Source organism: Lagenorhynchus albirostris, chromosome 6, assembly GCF_949774975.1.
Source record: "Lagenorhynchus albirostris chromosome 6, mLagAlb1.1, whole genome shotgun sequence".
Lineage (NCBI taxonomy): Eukaryota > Metazoa > Chordata > Mammalia > Artiodactyla > Delphinidae > Lagenorhynchus > Lagenorhynchus albirostris.
The window spans coordinates 62,868,367-62,887,008 of NC_083100.1; the positions used below are offsets into that span (position 1 = coordinate 62,868,367).

An 18,642-nucleotide genomic window follows, 5' to 3' on the forward strand; every position below is an offset into this window, starting at 1 on the left:
ACGCGGGTCACAAAAAACATTCCATTCAATGGGTCGCAGTCAGTTGGGGCAAATCAGGGACATTCTGTTGAGAAATGTCTTTTTATTGTTCATGGACTACTGATGACAGACAGAAAGCATCTGGCTTATTTGCGACTTCAATCATTAGCTCTACATTTTAGGTTAATGCCAATATTTGAGAATCAGGCCTGAGTGAAAGCAGTAATAAATACTAGATAGAAATGACAATAAAAGTCAGAAGTATCATAGTCCAGATTTCCAGAGGTCTGATCTAAATCAGCATATCTCGGTTAAGGGGTCTTTATGATCTTATAGATTTGAAGTTAAAGTTTGTAAATGAGTTTAAGGACTTGATAAGAAAATAGCATTTTTATTTTGCAAATGAAGGGTGAAATGGCTTTTCAATTTCTTCATACAAATTGGGCTTTTAAAGCACCCATTTGACTAGCATACTTAAATATTTTACCCTCCAAGCATTTTTGACACTGAAGGAAAACTAGGATAAAGGCATTTGAACAGTTGGTGTGGTGATAAAGCAGCAAATTAGAAAATGTTTAACTCTTAACTAACGAGATGACTGAAATAAATTAGAATATTTATATAAAACATTATGTCAAGGTAAAGGAAATATATAAAATGAACTTTCAAAAGTTACTTAAGTTAGATTCGACTGACATTATGCAAGTCAATTAAATTTTACAAATTCCAGGCAGTGCCTCTTGGAATGAGTCACCATTTCCATAGCTGCTTGAAGTAAAGAAAACTTTTTTTAAACCAAGAACAAGCTGTTTTTTGTCATTAGCTAGAAGCTAAATTGGGTCACAGAGCTGATTGCCTGCTAAAAGAATCATTAAAATCTGTCAGTAAAGAATGGGAAATGAGGACTTCCGGGTAAACTTTTAGTATGACTCTACATATTGTATTTCTTCTGTGAGACTGAATGTCTACAATCTGGTCTGTTTTACTGTCAGTGAGAAAAAAAATCAGTGAAAAAGAAGTAGCTATCCAGGGGTCTCAGTCTTTGCTTAGCTTTAAACTGTTGCCCAAAGATAAAGAACTGATAATATCCCTAACAGAAATGTTAGCTTTCTACCTGAAATGGAGACAAGGATGTCGACAGTCACAGATTTTGCAACCCAGTTGATGGTCCTCTCTATTCATTAACAGAGATCAATTTTTAGAAAAATTCGTTTTTGTTTTGTTTTGGTTTTTAAGGGCAGGGAGGATATCTGCTGTTTTATATCCTACTGTTATAAACAAAAGTTCAGGTAGCATTCAGACAGATTAATCAGCCCTTCATGTGTTTACAGGTTACCCTCCTTTGCTGCTACTGCCCGAAAACGTGCGAATTCGAAAATACAATCTCTCATCTGAGAAGTTCTCAGAGTACCTTGAAGACCAGGAACGCATTCAGGCTATGGATTACGACTGGGATCCAGAGGGCACAGGCCTCAGTGAGTATGAACTGTGGCATCGGTCACTGATAGCAGTTGAATACATTGAATTATAAAGTGTTGAACTTTGGGGAATTTATTTCTAATGAGTGAATGTTGTTGCCTCAGTGGAAGAGGATGCTCCCCCCGCCCAGTGTGCTCCAGACAATTTAGCTGTGGCCGTGCGTCCCAGCCAGTGTTTCCCACCTTCTCACGGAACCTTCTCCCATTTCTGGGGACTATCCTTTCAGGATCACCTCATGTCCCTTCGTTTACTATCTCCTTGTCTTTGCCCTTGCCTTCCCCACCGTTGTACGCTTGGAAACTTTCTACTCAGAGATTCAGTTCAAAGTCACCTCCCCTCTGATGTCTTTGATAATCCCTCCTGGCACAGTTCTGGGAGCCTGTAGCATTTTATACACGCTTCTACTAAAGCACATGTTATGTTGAATTACAGCTAATTGTCCGCGTATTTTTCTCCCTACATCTTAACTGTGTGCTCTTTGGAGACAGAGACTTAATCGAATTCATCTCTACATGCCTGGCATCTGACCCAGGATCTAGTACAGTGTGTGTGGTGGGTGTTCAATGAAGGAAAAATGAATGATGCTTACTGTGGAGTCTCTCATGGCTCCGGCGTGTGGGAGACGGTAGTGGGGCAGGAAAACTTGTGTTCTACGCCTGTCTCCCTCATCTACTAGCTTTATGACCTTAAATAATTGTAACAATTCTCTGAATCCCCATTTCTCATCTGTAAAATAAAAGCAGTAATCTTGTTCGGCCTGCCTCCCTCTGAGAGTTGTTTGTAAAACCAAGGGAGATGACAGATATGAAAATGCTTTGCAAACTAACTATGTAAGATTTATTGCTGTTGTGTTAAGACTTTAAAAGTGGTCCACATAAAAAAAAATCTTAAAAAATAAAAAAAAGAATGGTTCATACCTAGGAAAGTATGTGCCTTGAAAGTCAGTCTTCCTATGCTTTTTTTTTTTAACATCTTTATCAGAGTATAATTGCTTTACAGTGTTGTGTTAGTTTCTGCTGTATAGCAAAGTGAATCAGCTATACGTATACATATATCCCCATATCCCCTCCCTCTTGCGTCTCCTTCTTCCTATGCTTTTTAAAATGCCTGCTGTCCAATATCCTTTAGTCTATACATAAAATAAGACTTCTCATCTGTACAGCTCCTTTATTGCTAGTATGGACTCAAACTCTTAACAATTTGCCCCTGGTTTATCTATATGTTCTGTTTTGGAAACTAGAACGTGATCCTAATGGGGGTAAATAGGCTGAAATATATTTTAATGGATTACCTTCAAATAGAGAGGACTAAGTATCAATAAGTTATCAGTTGAAGCATTTGTAGCTAATAGCTCAAGTATGATAGATTTTGAGGTTTGATCATACTGGTTAAATTGAATTATTAGTATTATAGGAACACCGAAGAGGTAGAGGTGTCAATGAATGAACAGTACTTCACCTGATTAGACCCAGTTCCTCCCTTACCTGGTACTCCTAACAGGAAACTGACCTGTGTGTCTTGCCTCCGCAGGTGTTGTATATTACACTGTGCTAGGGCATGGCTCTAATTTTGGTGCTATCAAACGTGCCTACATCCCCAACTTTGAATCTGGCAGCAATAATCCTGTGAAGGAAATTAACCTGGATCTGAAATACATAGTGCAGCCAGATGGATTAGCAGTGGACTGGGTTGGAAGGTAAGTTTAGCCTCATTCTATTTTCCTGGCCAGAGCTCCCCTCTGCTCACCATGGCACATGAGTTAAACTGGCCCAGATTACGGGCACACTCAGCCTCAGGGGCAGCTGGGTGATGCCTGGGCTTCCTGTAGCCTCAGCAACTACCTCGGCTTCCCCATTGTGTCATATAAACATCATCACTTCCTATATTCTATGTGTGCCATGAAAATTTTGGGAAAGCCCCAAGGTCAAGATTTTCTATTTTATCTAGGAGAGCATTCTTGCCAACAGAGTTCTGGATTCCAAAATGAACTTTCAGTATGGCAGTGCTGTTCATTTTGTGAAGAAATGGGACAGGCTTACATTCTACCAGCAAAGCAGTTGAGATGAAACATGTTTCTTTATGGTATTTTTTTGAGGAGGAACAATCCACATGTTGTGTTTTCAGGAGGCTATGTTGTCTGAACAGATTGGAAATTTGACTTCCCTGTTTAATCTTTGGGTTTGAGTTAACAGAGCTGTTAGCTTTGATCTGCTCTTCTACACCTTCTAGAACTTCAGGGACCAGAGCCAGACCTTTTGGACGATACCTAAATAAGAACCTTAAGTAGGTTTGTCGTCAGATACATGCATGAGAGGCAAACTGATGTGGAAGAATTAATAAGCTCCTTCTTCAAGGAAGAGCCTTGGGTTGGAATGACGTTTGTGGGAAAGTAATTACATTACAATCAGAATTCAAGCATTTGTAGAACCTCTTATGTCCTTGAAATGAACTAATAAAGGAAAATGTTTGCTGCACTCTGGGAGAACAGAGAATCCTTTGTAGTATTAATAATTTTCACCTTTTCGCTCACTTGTCTGGTGCTCTTGGAAGACTTGAGCATCTCTGCAGAAGTTAAGTAGGTCCCACTGTGCCTGCAGCATAACAGGAGACTCATTTCAGCAACTTCTGTCAGGAAACAAGACCTCAGAGAGTCATGAACTGGAAACCCTAGACTTTGGCGCTTTCTTCTTCAAACCAACCACTTCCTTCTTCAAACCAACCAACCAAGATCTGTCTTCCTGTTTGAAATTTTACCTCTTCTCAGCCTTAATGAATGAGTAAATGTAAGCAACTGCTGGAACTCTTTCTGCTTGTTAGAGACTGAGACCTGAAGCCTTAGGGATGGAATAAGGGCAGGATGGCTTTGCTGGGTTTGTTATTTTGAATGGCTATTTCCACTCATCCTTGGATTCCTATTTCCACTAGGAATCACAGATTCCTAGCGATTCCAGTGGGCTCTTGGTTGAGGAGGAAGCCAACTCACAGGCAGTCAGAATGAAAGGCCAACAGTGCCTCACAACTCCTATCTAGAAGCCATTGTCTCATGATAGTGCCGGACGTGAGGTTCATCATCATTACCAATCCTGGCTGATACAGCTGTTTTGGCTGAATATCCCCTTCATCCGACACCCCATCACTTGTAACTTTCTACAGATGTCCCCTTGGCTGAAGAGATTGGGGCGTTCCTGGGAGAGGGAGGCTGTGCTCTCATCATCACTGGTGTCTGAGTAGCTGTCTTGTTGGCCAGAACTTCCAAACTAAATGCTCTCATCTTCACTCCTCTTCCTCAGAAGTCCAGTCTAGACTTTTCAGTTGTTTAACTTTGTCTCTCTAAATTCAGGCATATTTACTGGTCAGATGCCAGGAGTCAGCGGATCGAGGTGGCTGAACTTGATGGAAGGTACAGAAAGTGGCTGATTTCCACTCAGCTGGATCAACCAGCTGCAATAGTTGTGAATCCCAAACTAGGGTAAGTACTTGAAGGAGTCCTTAATGTTCTAGATATTTTCCACTAGATTCTCCAAAAAATTATATCTTCAATTAGCTTTTCCTAATTGTACTGAAATTGTCCTTGGACTTTTTTGAGTGGCACCTATGACTATTTTCAAGAATTATAATATGCCCTAAAGATCACTTAGGACAAAACAGGCTTCAGAAGATGGACACTGTGTCAGGGGAAGGCCTCTGGCCACACTTTTTCCACAGCCCAGTTTGTCTAAAACCCAACATTTCTCAACAGAATTTAAGGATTGAGCAACACCTGATGATTGGTTTAGACTAGACATTGCAAAGTGGTGGCTGATGGGCTAAATATGGCCCATACACTTATTGGACTTGAACTTCACAGAGCTTTAAGATTTTTTTTTTTGTAAACTTAGTAGATAACATTTAAATTAAAAATAAATATTTGTATTTTTGGCTTGAAAAATCAGAAGAACTGGTAAAGTTAGGTAGGTATGCCTTCCTTGACGCGGTATTGCCTGGAACTCTTAGACAGGGCTTTGCTTGATGCGGTGTTTGCCCATCACTCTACATTCATAACTGCCCTGTTCCACCCATTTATCTTGCCTGCCTGATCCTTTCTAGGTGTTTAAAGGGTACAGTCCCTGGTCTGCTCAGTTCTTCTACAATTAAGTATTAATTGCATGCAAAGTAATACCTTTTCAAAGAGTTAGGATGTAAGCTCCATGAGGGAAGGAATCTGTTTTGTTCTCTGATACGTTCCAAATACAGGATAGTAGCTTCTCACACAACAGGTATTCAAGAAATATTTTTTGAAGAATGAACAGCTTTTGTGATTATATATTTTAAAAGGTCTGGATACATATCTTTGGACAGGGCTGGCCAGTTTCTATTGGGAAAGTGCAGTTCTCAGGAAGGATAGATCACAGATGCACAGGCTCCCCCCTTTTTCTCCCTGTCCTGTGTAAAGTATAAAAATAGCATCATTTAGGACCCAAGGCTCTTTGAAAACCAGTTGATTTCTCCACTAGATGAAATGCTGCCATGAGGAAACCTTCTGTTACAGGTTTATGTACTGGACTGACTGGGGCAAAGAACCTAAAATCGAGTCTGCTTGGATGGATGGGCAGCGTCGTAAAGTCCTGGTTCAGGAGGACCTCGGTTGGCCAACCGGCCTTTGTATAGATTATGTGAATGGTGACCGGATCTACTGGAGTGACCTCAAGGAGGACAATATTGAAACCATCAAATATGATGGGACCGATAGGAGAATTGTTGCAATTGCAGGTTAGAAATTTCACTTAGAATTTCATATATTAAATAATTAATGTATTTCCAGTCTCTTTGCCCATTTTCGTAAGAAGGAACCCTAATCTTAGGAGATGCTTTTTATAGTTTCTTAGATACCACTCTGCCCAGCTCCCAGCTGCTGATTTAAATGCAAATGAATCTATTAGCAATTATTAAGTCCTTTTTGTATAATTAAAAAAACTTGCTGTCAGCAGCAGATGTTGAAATAACCGTTTCTTGTTGGGTTGCTCTGATAGAGATGGCCATCATGTGTTCCAATGGTAATCCGTGTCTAACCACTTCTAGGTACATTAGTTTTTAATGTGCTAGATTGCTTTTTATGCACAACTGGAAACATCTAGGAGAGAAGCATTTTGTTTTCTTATCTAGACTCTACAGAACTACAACAATCCAGCACGTAACAGGTTTTTCTGATAAGTGGTGTCTATGTTCACAGAAAAAAAAAGATCTCTGCCCTACAGATTGTTTTCTAAAAATAAAATAAAATCAGCAACTTGAAAGTGAGCGAGTCCCCTATAATTGGTGTCATTCAGTAGGCATTGATCTATTTTAATTTCTGTCATCTTGATCTCCTGGTGCAGCACACTTTCATGGTCGTGTGTACAGAGAGTCTGCCTGAATGTTGCTGGAATTTTAAGGTGTTGCCTAAGAGATTGATCCAAGCGGTTTGACTTCTGACATAAAAGTGGGGCTCAGGTATCTTCTTTTCAGTAACCTTGTTTTGTTTTGCTTTTCCCCTGTGGGTGAACAGCAATGACCCCTTATAGTCTGGACATCTTCGAGAGCCAGTTATACTGGACATCTAAGGATAAGGGAGAAGTATGGATCCAAGATAAATTTGGGCGAGACGAGAAAGAGAAATTGCTGATAGTGAACCCTTGGCTCACACAAGTTCGAATATTCCATCAATGGAGATATAATCAGTCAGGTAGTCACCAACCTTATTTCAAATTAATGGCTATATTTCTTTTGGAAAATGGTGGTGGATAATAATAGGCTGATCTCCCTGTGCCTGAAACGTGTGTGTGTGTGTGTGTGTGTGTGTGTGTGTGTGTGTGTGTGTGTCTGTGTGTATTTTAACCGTTTTGACCAAAGAAGATAAAATTGGAGGTCGAATGAAATGATGCACACCACCAGCAGATATGGAGTAAAAATACTTCAGTCCTTGTTGCTGCTTGGAGTTGTGGGGTTGTACTCTTAGGCCACAGAATCCAGTAGGTGTCAGACCCCCTGCTAAATGTGAGTTGGGTTGCCAAGTCACGTAATAGGCTTCGTGGACATCAGAAGTCTTACCCACTCTAGCAATTGCAAGGCCGGGCTAGTCAAGTCATCCTGAGCTATGCGAGCCTTAGTTTAAAGCTTAAAGGATGCATTTCTACATCCTCCCTTCGTTCTCATTTTCTGAGTTCTTGGTCCTGCTTCCTCAGGTTACCTGTGTTCTCATTCATCCTTCATCATTGTGTGGAGTAATGTGAAAGGGAAAGGACATTATCTTTTTCCCGTGGGCACATTTTTATTCACTGATGTCTTTAATGATTTTTATTTCAGACATAGGTAATTATAGATCAAAATATTCTATCAAATCTTTTTTTTGGAAATATCTTCCTTTTTTAAAATTAATTTTTATTGGAGTATGGTTGCTTTACAATGTTGTGTTAGCCTCCACTGCACAACAAAATGAATCAGCCATCCTCATACAGATAGCCCCTCCCTTTTGGACTTCCTTCCCATTTAGGTTACCACAGTGTATTAGGTAGAGTTCCCTGTGCTATACAGTATGTTCCCATCAGTTGTCTATTTTAGAGAGTATCAATAATGTATAGTGGGGAAAGGATATTTTTGAAGTGAGGAAAGGAAATAGACTTTTATTAAGTTCTGTATGTCAGATTCTCTCTTCAGGATTAACCCAGACATCTGCTTCTTCAATTAATCTTCTCCCAAACTTATAAAGAGGTTTAATTTTCATCTCACAAGTAAGGAAACTGACAATAGGAAAGATTTAGTAACTGGTGCGCCCAAGTTACACAACCAGCGGATAAACTTTAAACCCAGAAATGGTTTTTAAACTCAATGCCATTCACCCAAAAGCTCAGCACCTTTCTGTTCTGGTCCAGCTGTCAGTGTACCCAATTCCAGATTGCATTCTGTGGCTGTGTGGCCTTTGACAAGTCACCTCCCTTCCGACCTCTGCATGTGAAACAGATGTGGAGCCTGAGGTCCCCCTGAGTTCTCTGATACTCTGAGAGCCTGAATCAGTCTTGACAAACTGAAGTGCAGAACGGAGGCTCCCAGGAGATTACACTGGCAGCAAATGCCTTTTCTAGGGATTAGCCCCCTTGTGTTGCTGGTAGTGATTACCCTTCTTCAGACCTTCTCCAAAACATTCCAGACCCCACTGATATAATAGCTCTTGTGTCCTAAATGCTCCTGCAGCTCTTATGTTTGGCAGTTTCAAGGGCAGGAGGGGAGAGCCCAGTATACCTGCGGAGCCCCCTCTGGCCCCTGTAGAGAGGACAGCCCAGGGGTCAGGCAGAGGAAAATCTGGAGACTTTCCCTGAAAAGCATCTCAGCCAGCGGATGCTCTGAGCCTCCTTTGCAAAGTGTTGATTGATGAGTAGGCCAGAGGCTCAGCCCAGCTGTGCCAGATTAGCATTTGCTCTGGACCAATAGCTCTCCAATTTTATTTAGCACGTGTCAGAAACAGTCTAGAGGGCTCGTTGAACACGCCTTGCTGGGTCCCACCTGAGGGGTTTCTGACTTAATAGGCCTGAGGTGGCCTAAGAATTTGCATTTCTGACAAGTTCCCAGGTGATGCTGATGTTGCTGGGTCAGGAACAACATTGTGAGAATCCCTGCTCTACTCAGAGGGTGGGCCAGGGACCAGGAGCATTGGTACAATACGGGGGCCAGTTGGAATTGCAGACCCTCAGGCCTACCCCAGCCCTCTTGAATCCGATTCCCCAGGTTACTTGTACGACATTCAAATTTGAAAGCGTGCTCTAGAGAGCTGAAGAAATGGTCATGGGACAGGTTTTTTTTGTTGTTGTTGTTGTTTTCTTTGCGGCATGCGGGCCTCTCACTGCTGTGGCCCCTCCCGCCGCGGAGCACAGGCTCCGGACGCGCAGGCTCAGCGGCCATGGCTCACGGGCCCAGCCGCTCCGCGGCATGTGGGATCTTCGCGGACCGGGGCACGAACCCGTGTCCCCCGCATCGGCAGGCGGACCCCCCAACCACTGCGCCACCAGGGAAGCCCATGGGACAGGTTTTCAGTGAGGCTTTTTACAGCCATGCCTCGTCCATGGTCACGTTTTTGCATGACAGAGAATCAGGATTATAGAATGTTAGTCTGAGAAAGAATTTAGAGACGACCTAATCCTTGGATAAATCATAATATATGCTAAGCTAGTTTCAGAATTACCTGAGGCGCTTTTAATGGTAATACTTGAGTTCCATCCCAGAGCGATTTAAATCTGGATTTCTGTGACAGGGCATCAATCATTGTGAATAGCTCCCAGGTGATTCTGATAATCATAGCTCTAAATTCCCTAATCTTGCAAATAATGAAACTGCAGCCCAGAAGGAAGTTCTCCGTGGAGAGCAGGGGTGGAAATCACATCCAGTGTATGCTTTGGCTGGACCACACTTTATGATCTATCCAAATTTGGGTGATGACAAATCTTGATGTAATAATGGGGTCTTACTGACCTTTTAGAAATATCTCAAATTGCTTAGTGCTGATTGGTTTTTGAGGTCATGCAGTGAACCAGACAGACACCTATCTTCCAAACCTGCCAGAGCCATAGGGGAGATAAATGCTGCCAGAAGAAAATGGGAGGGGTACAGCAGTGGGATGGAGAGCACGGGGAGGGACTGTGGCACTTTGGTGGGGTGGCAGGGGAAGGTAGCGTAAAGGAGCGTGAGTTGCCAGGTGGCACGCGGCTTAAAGGTGTTGGTATGCTGCCTGGGCTCTGAGGTCACCTGGCCACAACTCAGTGGATGGGCATGTCCTTGGTTGGGGTATTCGTTCCCTCCTTGGAAACTAACCACTGTTCTCTTCTGCTTCCCAGTGCCCAACCGCTGTAAAAAGGTCTGCAGCCACCTTTGCCTTCTGAGACCTGAGGGATACACCTGTGCCTGTCCCCAAGGCTCCAGATTTATAGAAGGAAGCGTCACCGAGTGTGATGCAGGTAGGGACACTGCCTGGGGGCCTGGGAGAGCTCCTTTGCCTTCGTTAGTAGGTTCCCTTACCCTGCTTCACCTTTTTCAGGAGCATGAAGAATCCCTGTTTACTGGCCTCTTGCAGAATAGAGTGGGGATGGCTAGAAAGAGGGATGGGAGATGTGGAAAATATGAACAGAGCTGAGTGGGACTTCAGGGGCCAAACAGATCTGGTGTTCCAATGATTTCTGAGAATTATTTGCCAAGATCTGCAGAGATTTAGATCCAGTGCCCCTAAATCAACTGTTGTGTTGTCTATAAGGACATTTTGAAGAGTGAGTTTCCTATAAGGCCTCTTCCTCCTTTCTCCACCCCATACTGGATCCCAATCGCCCCTGAATCTATTCGGTCTTACCGGGAGCTCCTCAAGGCGGAGAACCAGGCTCCTGAGGTGGGACGGGGGCGCTTATCCAGTACAGAGGGGAGGCCTAGAGGAGGTTCACTGGTTTTCCCACATGCTCATTTCAAAGTTTGGACAACTGAAAAAGGGCCACGTTTTAAAATGTACCTTATGCTCTTGGGAGATGGAAGCTGGAAGGAAGGAAGGAAGTAAACAGTGGTTTAATTCTCATCCCAAATGCTATAGATGATCTATTCTTGGCAAGACCTTTCTTCAGTGCCTCTTTTAAATTAAGGAGTTAATAAGCCATAGGGAGTAACTAGTTAGTGTCCCTAACTAGTATCCAATGCTTGATAAGGGTGTTAGAAAATCATCCTGCAATTCACTAGTGGCCCATTTTATGGCTCACATCCTTGGGCCCTTCCCCCTGCTTTAGCTGATGGGGAAATGAAGAGGCATAACCATGTTCTGCCACCAGGAGGCGCAAGCGGTTAAACAAGGCACCTCCTGTTGACTTCCCAACCAGGCTGAAAAGTTGGCAGGTTTAGAGCACGAACTCAGCAAGTAAAAACTGCCCCCTCCCCTTCCCCTTCCCCTATCCCCGCTCTTATCCCAATGCTACTGGGGCAATATTGGCAAGATTACAATCTTTAGCAAGGGCAGTTTTGAAGGTGTTAAAAAATGAGGAGATCTCCAACCAGCTGTCCATTAAGCGGCTATTTATCTGTCTACGTGTCCGTTTATTGATGAATGGATTGCTGATGCTTCGGAGCCTTTAGTGGAAGTTTCGGGGTGTGCCTAAGTTGAATTCTTGATTTTAACTAGGTTCAAAGAGAAGAATTCTGAAAACTTCAAAAGAAAACGTCAATGTCCTGAGAGATTTCCTTTACCACAATGTTCTTTTTAACTATTAGTATATATTCTGGAGTCTAGTATCTCACCACTGTTTTGCGGGGGGGGGGGGGGGATGCTATAAACTGCCTTTTTTTCCCTACCAAATGTATGTTACTCCCCAAGACCTTATTGATAAAGAAATTCATCTGACTTAAGGGGAAGGTGACATTTAAAAGGGAGACTAATTAGCTGCCCCACCACATGGGCTCCCCACTCCAGCCCTGGGCTGAAGCAGATTTGCATGGTAGGGGTCTCTGCTGAGCGCCGCTGACTAACACCTGCGTGGCTTTCCCTTTCTGCAGCGATCGAAAGTCCTATCATCATGCCCCCTCCATGCAGGTGTATGAACGGAGGAAACTGCTATTTTGACGAGAATGACCTCCCCAAATGCAAGTAAGTCTGAATGCTGTAGGTCTTGCATCTTCTGGGGGGAATTTGAGACCTCAAAGTAGCCAGTAAAACAAGTACAAGAACCTTGCCAGTTCGCTAATTTTCACATCATAACCAGCTTGCCCTCCAATGGGGGAGTCCACAGAGAGCTAAGGCAGTGCTTCTCAAACTATAATGTGCGTGAGAATCACCTGGGGCTCTGGAAAAAAATGCCCATCTCATTTACAGGGATTCTGCATTTCTGACAAGCTCCCGGGGAGATGCCACAGAACTGTGGGCCACGCTTTGGGGAGCAAGGAGTTAGAGAAGTGACAACCTCATTTTCCTACTCACCTCAGATTACTAATTATAATTTGGATTGTGGGAGAGCAGCTGTCAGCAGAGCTGTTACAGTGCTAGGCGCTCACGAGGGGCAGAGACTGGGCTGAAGGTTTGGAGAGCAGAGAATTATCAAGAGAGCTCTTAACATGGAGCAAGATGATATTTAATGAAAGCACATCAAAGGAAAGAACACGATGAAGGTTTCCAGTTCCAGTCTCCAAGGAGGAATTCCATAGATTAGAGAAGACACCAATAGGTTTATTTGTTGAGGCTGATTCTGTAGATGCCACAGGTATTCCCTCAAAAGTGAATTTCCACAGTCAGATTACAATCAGAGCCTAAGAAATCAACAGCTTGTGAATGATTCTTCTTTTCCTTTCAGATGTCCTAGTGCCTACGTGGGAGAATATTGTGAAATAGGGCTTTCAAAAGGCATTCCTCCCGGAACAAGTAAGTTTTAAGGATACGAGGGACATGGGAATGCATCATGGTAACTAAACTGAGTGTTGTCTATATTCTGTTTAACTCCAGTCCCTATTGCTAAGACTGCTGGCTCTTTTCCTTCTCCTCATGTTCATATGTTTGCTTCTTCTTCCCTCTTTGACAGCAGCGGCCGTGCTGTTGACAATCATCCTGATCATCATAATTGGAGCTTTAGCGACTTTAGGATTTTTCCACTATAGGAAAACTGGCTCCCTTTTGCCTTCTCTGCCCAAGCTGTCAAGGTCAGTTTCATTAGGTGGAACATTGATTTTAGACGTCTGTGTGATCTGTAACCATGTAAATAACTTAGTTTTTCTTTTAAGTTAAAAAAGCATCCTAGGCTGTTCACCTATTCTGTGGAAGCAAAAAATACTGAACTTAAAGCAGTCACTTCAGATCACAATGTCTTAACTGATTGCTTCTCTGAAGCCTGAGTACAAATCACATTTTAGAGTCTAAAGGGTTGTACGTTGAGGTTACACTGGAGAGCAGCGTCGGCTGTTTGAGGGACCAGGCTTTCTTTCTGCAAGTGCCCAGCTTGTCCTCTCCTCATTCTCAAGCATTCGGGAATGTGCTCGAACATTTCCAGGAGGTCACTAAGGGAATTTATTCCCATACGTGATGTGTAAATGCGAAGTGGGAATTGAGCCTTTCATTTAAGGAAGAGCTAGGAAAAGGTACAAAGAAAGAATCCTATTGCAAAAGATTGTTTTTTAAAAATAATAAGACACTGATTACTTCTTTTCAGCTTAAGCAGTCTTAGCAAATCATCTGAAAATGGAAATGGGGTGACCTTCAGATCAGGGGATGATGTTAACATGGATATTGCAGTATCTGGTTTGGGGCCCGAGTCTGCTATTGACAGATCAATGGCGATGGTGAGTTTGGTTTCAAAGTGACTATTTGAAGGTTATCATTTTTACTATTTTATCAAAGAAACACTTTTTATAAAGAACAAAATTCACCTAGAAAAAAATGAAATACTGTATGCCCCCTCACTATACCAAGTTAGGAAACATTAGGTTTGTTGTAGAAATGTGTCTAGAAACATTAGTAATGAAATTGAAATTAACCCCTGATCTAAGCCACACGGTTGAACTGGAATCATGAACAGTTTTAAGTTTAATTGGAGTCTTAAACAATCTATGTTTTTTGGGAAACAGGGGAGAGGGACCATGATATTCTGTTTTTATTCGATGACTTTTTGTATGTTTAAAGGAAGAGGCAGCGAAATAACATGTTTCCTAGTCTCACATATTTTCCCACCAGTGTGTAGTGTTGGGATAAACAGTGGTTTTAGAGTCAGTGGTTGGTTCAAATCACAACTCTGCCACCTGCTAGGTATGTAATAGTAGGGATGGAGCTTGATCACTCTGTCCCCATCTGTAAAATAATCCCTCCTGTGAGGACCAAATACTTTATGAATGGACTAGTATCCACTCTGAAGTCTACCGTCAGTGTTGGGAAATCATTCCCAGTATTCCGCCTCCCCACCAATCTTTCCTTTTTGTTCCTGCCTAAAGGTACAATATTATCCCTCCTGTCTTCTTTCCCCCTCTCCCTCTTCTCTTTGCTCCTCTTCCAGACCCCCACCCTTTTCTCTATGTCCAAAGCCAATCACCAAGTGAGTTATTTGCCTTAAGGAGCCATAGAGAACTCGGATAAGGGAAGAGGGTTTCTGTTCTCCTCACCTGAGGAGTTAGTGCATTTACATTACTTTACATAACGGTTTGCCTCGTGGAGGCCTTGTGTCTCCGTTGGCTTTTGTTGGAGGTGGGGGGCAAGTTCTTTCTGGGTCAGTTGGACGTAGCACCTAGCGTACCTCCAGGTGTGAAGAGCACATCCTCCTCTGTGTATGAATCAAATCAACACGGTATGATCTTTTTTTTTTTTTTTTTTTCTTTTTTCTTTCCCTCCATCAGAGTGAACATTTTGCCATGGACCTGGGGAAGCCGCCCATAATATTTGAAAACCCGACATACACCTCCAGGGACACTGCTGTCAAAGCGGCTCAGCCAACAACAACCCCGGTGAGAAATCACAGTCTGTGCTGTCAGGTTTGGCTGTTGCTGGATCTTGTTCTTTGGAATAATGTGCCTTTAGGGTCCTCCCAACCTTCCCTCCATGGAAGGAAGCACACTGGTCGCTTCCTCAGCTTCACTCCCTGCAGTAACAGGACTGACCCCAGGACAGCAGACCTGAACACAATCAGAATCCTGGGTTTGGGCAGCCATTCTTTGGCACCCAGACCAAGAGCCTTTTCATCCTGAGTGGTCAGAGCGGGAGGTCTGAGTGCATGTTCAGAGGCTCGGCAAACACCGTGCCCGACACACACACACGGGCTCTCTGTAAATATCTGTGAACTGAATGAGTGGATGGTCGTCAGGCCATTACACAGAGGTTTGGGGTACTGGGCACACTCTCTGGGTTCTCACTGGTATCACAAGGGTGTGATTTGAGGTGACCTCCCTGCTTGCCCTTGTTACACTTTGCTGGAAAGTACAAAGGTCTTCGAAGTTGATAGGCAGATACATAAATTTCCTTTGATGAGGCCCTGTTACTCACTCATCTTTTAGAGGAACAGGGAGATGAGATAGACGTATGGATGAAGGAACAGAACTCTTCATGAGGGCTGGATCAATAGCCCCAGCGTCACTGCCGGTGCCTGTCAACTGTTAGGTAGCCTGTCTTTCCTTTGTCAAAACAGCTAGGGCCTCGGCAAAATACAGTTTCACCGTTAACACCTAAACTTCTTTTGAACTCACAAGGTATAGTACATTTTAATGTTAAGACAGAAATGTGTATTTTATGAATAACTTTCTTGAGATCAGCAATATTTGAATCTTGAAAGCATTTTGCCTGATCCTTTAATATCCAGATAGCAAAGCTTTAATCACATGATAAAATAGATTTTTGGCATTTTCCCTTGAAATAAAACGAAGCCATGTTTACCAATACATTTCCAAGTTAGAGAAGAAATAAAGTGGTGAATGTAGAAATATAGGAAAAGGGGTGAATTTCTACCCTGTAACTTATTAATTATATATCCATGGTAATTTGTGCTTTAAGAGGGAACCTCGGAATCACATGAATGTTACAGAAAATATCTAGAGGGGTATTAATGTCATTATGCCTCTTGTTTTAAAAATTCAACCTCTTTTAAGCCGTCCTCTGAAATTAATAATTTTATTCTAAATATCCAAACGTAATGCGTTTGGAAATAATTCGTACTGTTCTATTAGGATTTGGCTGCCAATATACAACCAGAGTATCCTTTATCCAGAACTATGGTCAACAGTGGGAGTAAGGGGCCCTAGAGAACACCGTAGAAGTTGCTATTACTACATGAGAGTGTAACCATTGATGGGTGTATTTGCCTCCCAAGATTAAGGCATCAGATAGACAACTTAGTAGTTGGTGCTCCTGATTTTGGGGAGACGAGAGTGGTGTTTATTCCTGGACCACAGGGTTGGTCTCACATAATAAAAATGGTGCCTGTTCATGTTTGTGGGAGAGCAAGGTGATAAACAGAACCAAAGAGCTGATAAGAAATTTTATAGCAAAAATTCTTTCAAAACTGAATAATGGCCTTCAACATGCACACAGGTAACCGAATCCGGAAATGTGTATAATGAAAACTATGGAAGTGCCATAAACCCTGCTGAATTAGCTCCAGACACAAAGCCAACTTCCCCAAGTGCTGATGAAACTCAGGTAACAGTGACTGACTACTGAAATGATACGGGATTTGGGAAGGACTTTGGAATTGCTGGGTTTATTAATCCTAGGCAAACTAGAGAGACCCTGATAGGCTCATAGAGCCCAAGATGTATAGGCAGTTAGTAAAGATAATTTTATCATAAACTGAAAGACTTTCCACTGAGTAAAGCTACATTCTAGCACTGCGTTGGTAATGATGTTCCTGGTGACATGGGAGGTAAAGCAGAAAAGGAGGGCAGCTGACTTCTGGACGCAGCCTCTTCAAATCAGAGGCGTTTAATTTGAGATAACAACTTAGTATGAATAAAGACCTCACTGTGTCAGTGATGCACATAGAGGACCTTTTCCTTTCCCGTGCAATACAATTTTTCTACAGTGTATATCTTTGTTCCCTTAATAATGTATGTTGTTTTTAGCTCTACTCTTGTTACCAATGTTGACCACTAGATGGCACTAATTTACACTCTCTTCATCCATCCATCTGTCCATCTTCCATCTAACCATCCAGCGAACATTACTGCCCTCAATGTGCCGGGCACAGTGTTTAATACAGAAGATTAAAAGAAAAAAAGTCCACTAGATGGAGCTTCTCTATCTTGTTTGCAGGGCCTTTGAAATTTGTAAACTATCTTGTCTACAGAGAGAAATTCAGTAAATAAACTTGATACAAAACGTAATAGATAATATATCATTAGTTCTAACAGACACATAGGAAGCTATCCCAGATATCGCTGTTTGATTCTGGGCAACTATTTTACCTCTGAGCACTAGAGTCTTAATGTTTCTCATTGGGGGCACTATTGGCTTATTGGGGGGGGCAGTTCTTTTTGGTACAAAACTATCCTATACATTGCAGGACACTTTAATATTCCTGGCCCCTGTCCACTAAGTGCCAGTAGTGTTTTACCCAATGCATTGTGATCCCGGAAATCACTCCCTCCCCAGCCCCTGGCCCCCGAACATGCTCTCCCAGTTGAGAACAATAGGATCTGGAATGTCTCAGTTTTAAGGTTCTATGACTTCTGTGAAGTAATATAAAGAAACAAAAGCCCAAAGGCAGTTAGAAATCTTACCACTTTTTACAATCCCTATTCTCAAATTGCATAGTCTATAAACAAAATTGGTATCTGCAAAGTCATGTTGGATTTTCAGCACCTCACAAATTGGATCCTGTTCTGCTTGTTAGCGTCAAAATAGAAGTTGAACTAAATTGATGCTAATGAGGAGAGCTTATAACAAAGGTCACTTTGTCCACCTTTTCATATTCCATTTACTAATTCCTTCTCACACACACACACACACACACACATATGAATGTTGTCTTAGAAAGGAATTTCCAGTTTCATATTTTGCATATTTCATATTTTCAAGACACTGAATTTTTTTTTCCTTAAGCTACATTGAAAAGTTTATTTCGAACACTAATTTTCCACAGACACCAGAATACTTGAATGTCACATATTTGGTTCCCCAAGTCTGACTCAACTCCACAGCAGTGCCAGATCTATTTTATATTCTCAACATTTTTTCTCAGTCCATTTCGAGTCTAGTGATCTTCCCTAGGCAGAGTTCTCTCCCAGCTGAGCAGGAAGGGGAGTGTGATGGAGATGCTGCAACCTCTGACCTGCACATCAGTCATCAAAAACACTGAGAGACGGGCTTCCCTGGTGGCGCAGTGGTTGAGAGTCCGCCTGCTGATGCAGGGGACACGGGTTCGTGCCCCGGTCCGGGAAGATCCCACATGCCGCGGAGCGGCTGGGCCCGTGAGCCATGGCCGCTGAGCCTGCGCGTCTGGAGCCTGTGCTCCACAGCGGGAGAGGCCACAGCAGTGAGAGGCCCACGTACCGCAAAAAAAACAACAACAATAAAACCCCCAAAACAAACAAACAAACAAACAAAAACACTGAGAGAGTCTTTCAAGTGAGAGCGAATGTTTACCAATTATAGTCCTTTTCTTTCTCATCTCCATCTTTGCAGTACATTGGCTCTTCTTCCTTTTTTTTAATCAGTTGAGGCTGAGACCCTCTAAGGTCTGTCCTCCATGG

The 18,642-nt window shown here is 42.6% G+C and overlaps 1 protein-coding gene across 1 annotated transcript in view; it reads left to right on the forward strand.

Moving 5' to 3' along the window:
• LRP2 (LDL receptor related protein 2) overlaps positions 1 to 18,642 on the forward strand; it is a 174,523-nt gene that overhangs the window by 152,424 nt on the left and 3,457 nt on the right. The window contains exons 66-77 of the mRNA XM_060151182.1: positions 1,311 to 1,454; positions 2,989 to 3,154; positions 4,799 to 4,927; positions 5,987 to 6,207; positions 6,983 to 7,159; positions 10,299 to 10,418; positions 11,986 to 12,076; positions 12,777 to 12,844; positions 13,002 to 13,119; positions 13,626 to 13,755; positions 14,800 to 14,934; positions 16,484 to 16,591. Coding sequence (XP_060007165.1) covers positions 1,311 to 1,454; positions 2,989 to 3,154; positions 4,799 to 4,927; positions 5,987 to 6,207; positions 6,983 to 7,159; positions 10,299 to 10,418; positions 11,986 to 12,076; positions 12,777 to 12,844; positions 13,002 to 13,119; positions 13,626 to 13,755; positions 14,800 to 14,934; positions 16,484 to 16,591 — 1,607 coding nt within the window. The remainder of the gene's footprint in view (positions 1 to 1,310; positions 1,455 to 2,988; positions 3,155 to 4,798; positions 4,928 to 5,986; positions 6,208 to 6,982; positions 7,160 to 10,298; positions 10,419 to 11,985; positions 12,077 to 12,776; positions 12,845 to 13,001; positions 13,120 to 13,625; positions 13,756 to 14,799; positions 14,935 to 16,483; positions 16,592 to 18,642) is intronic.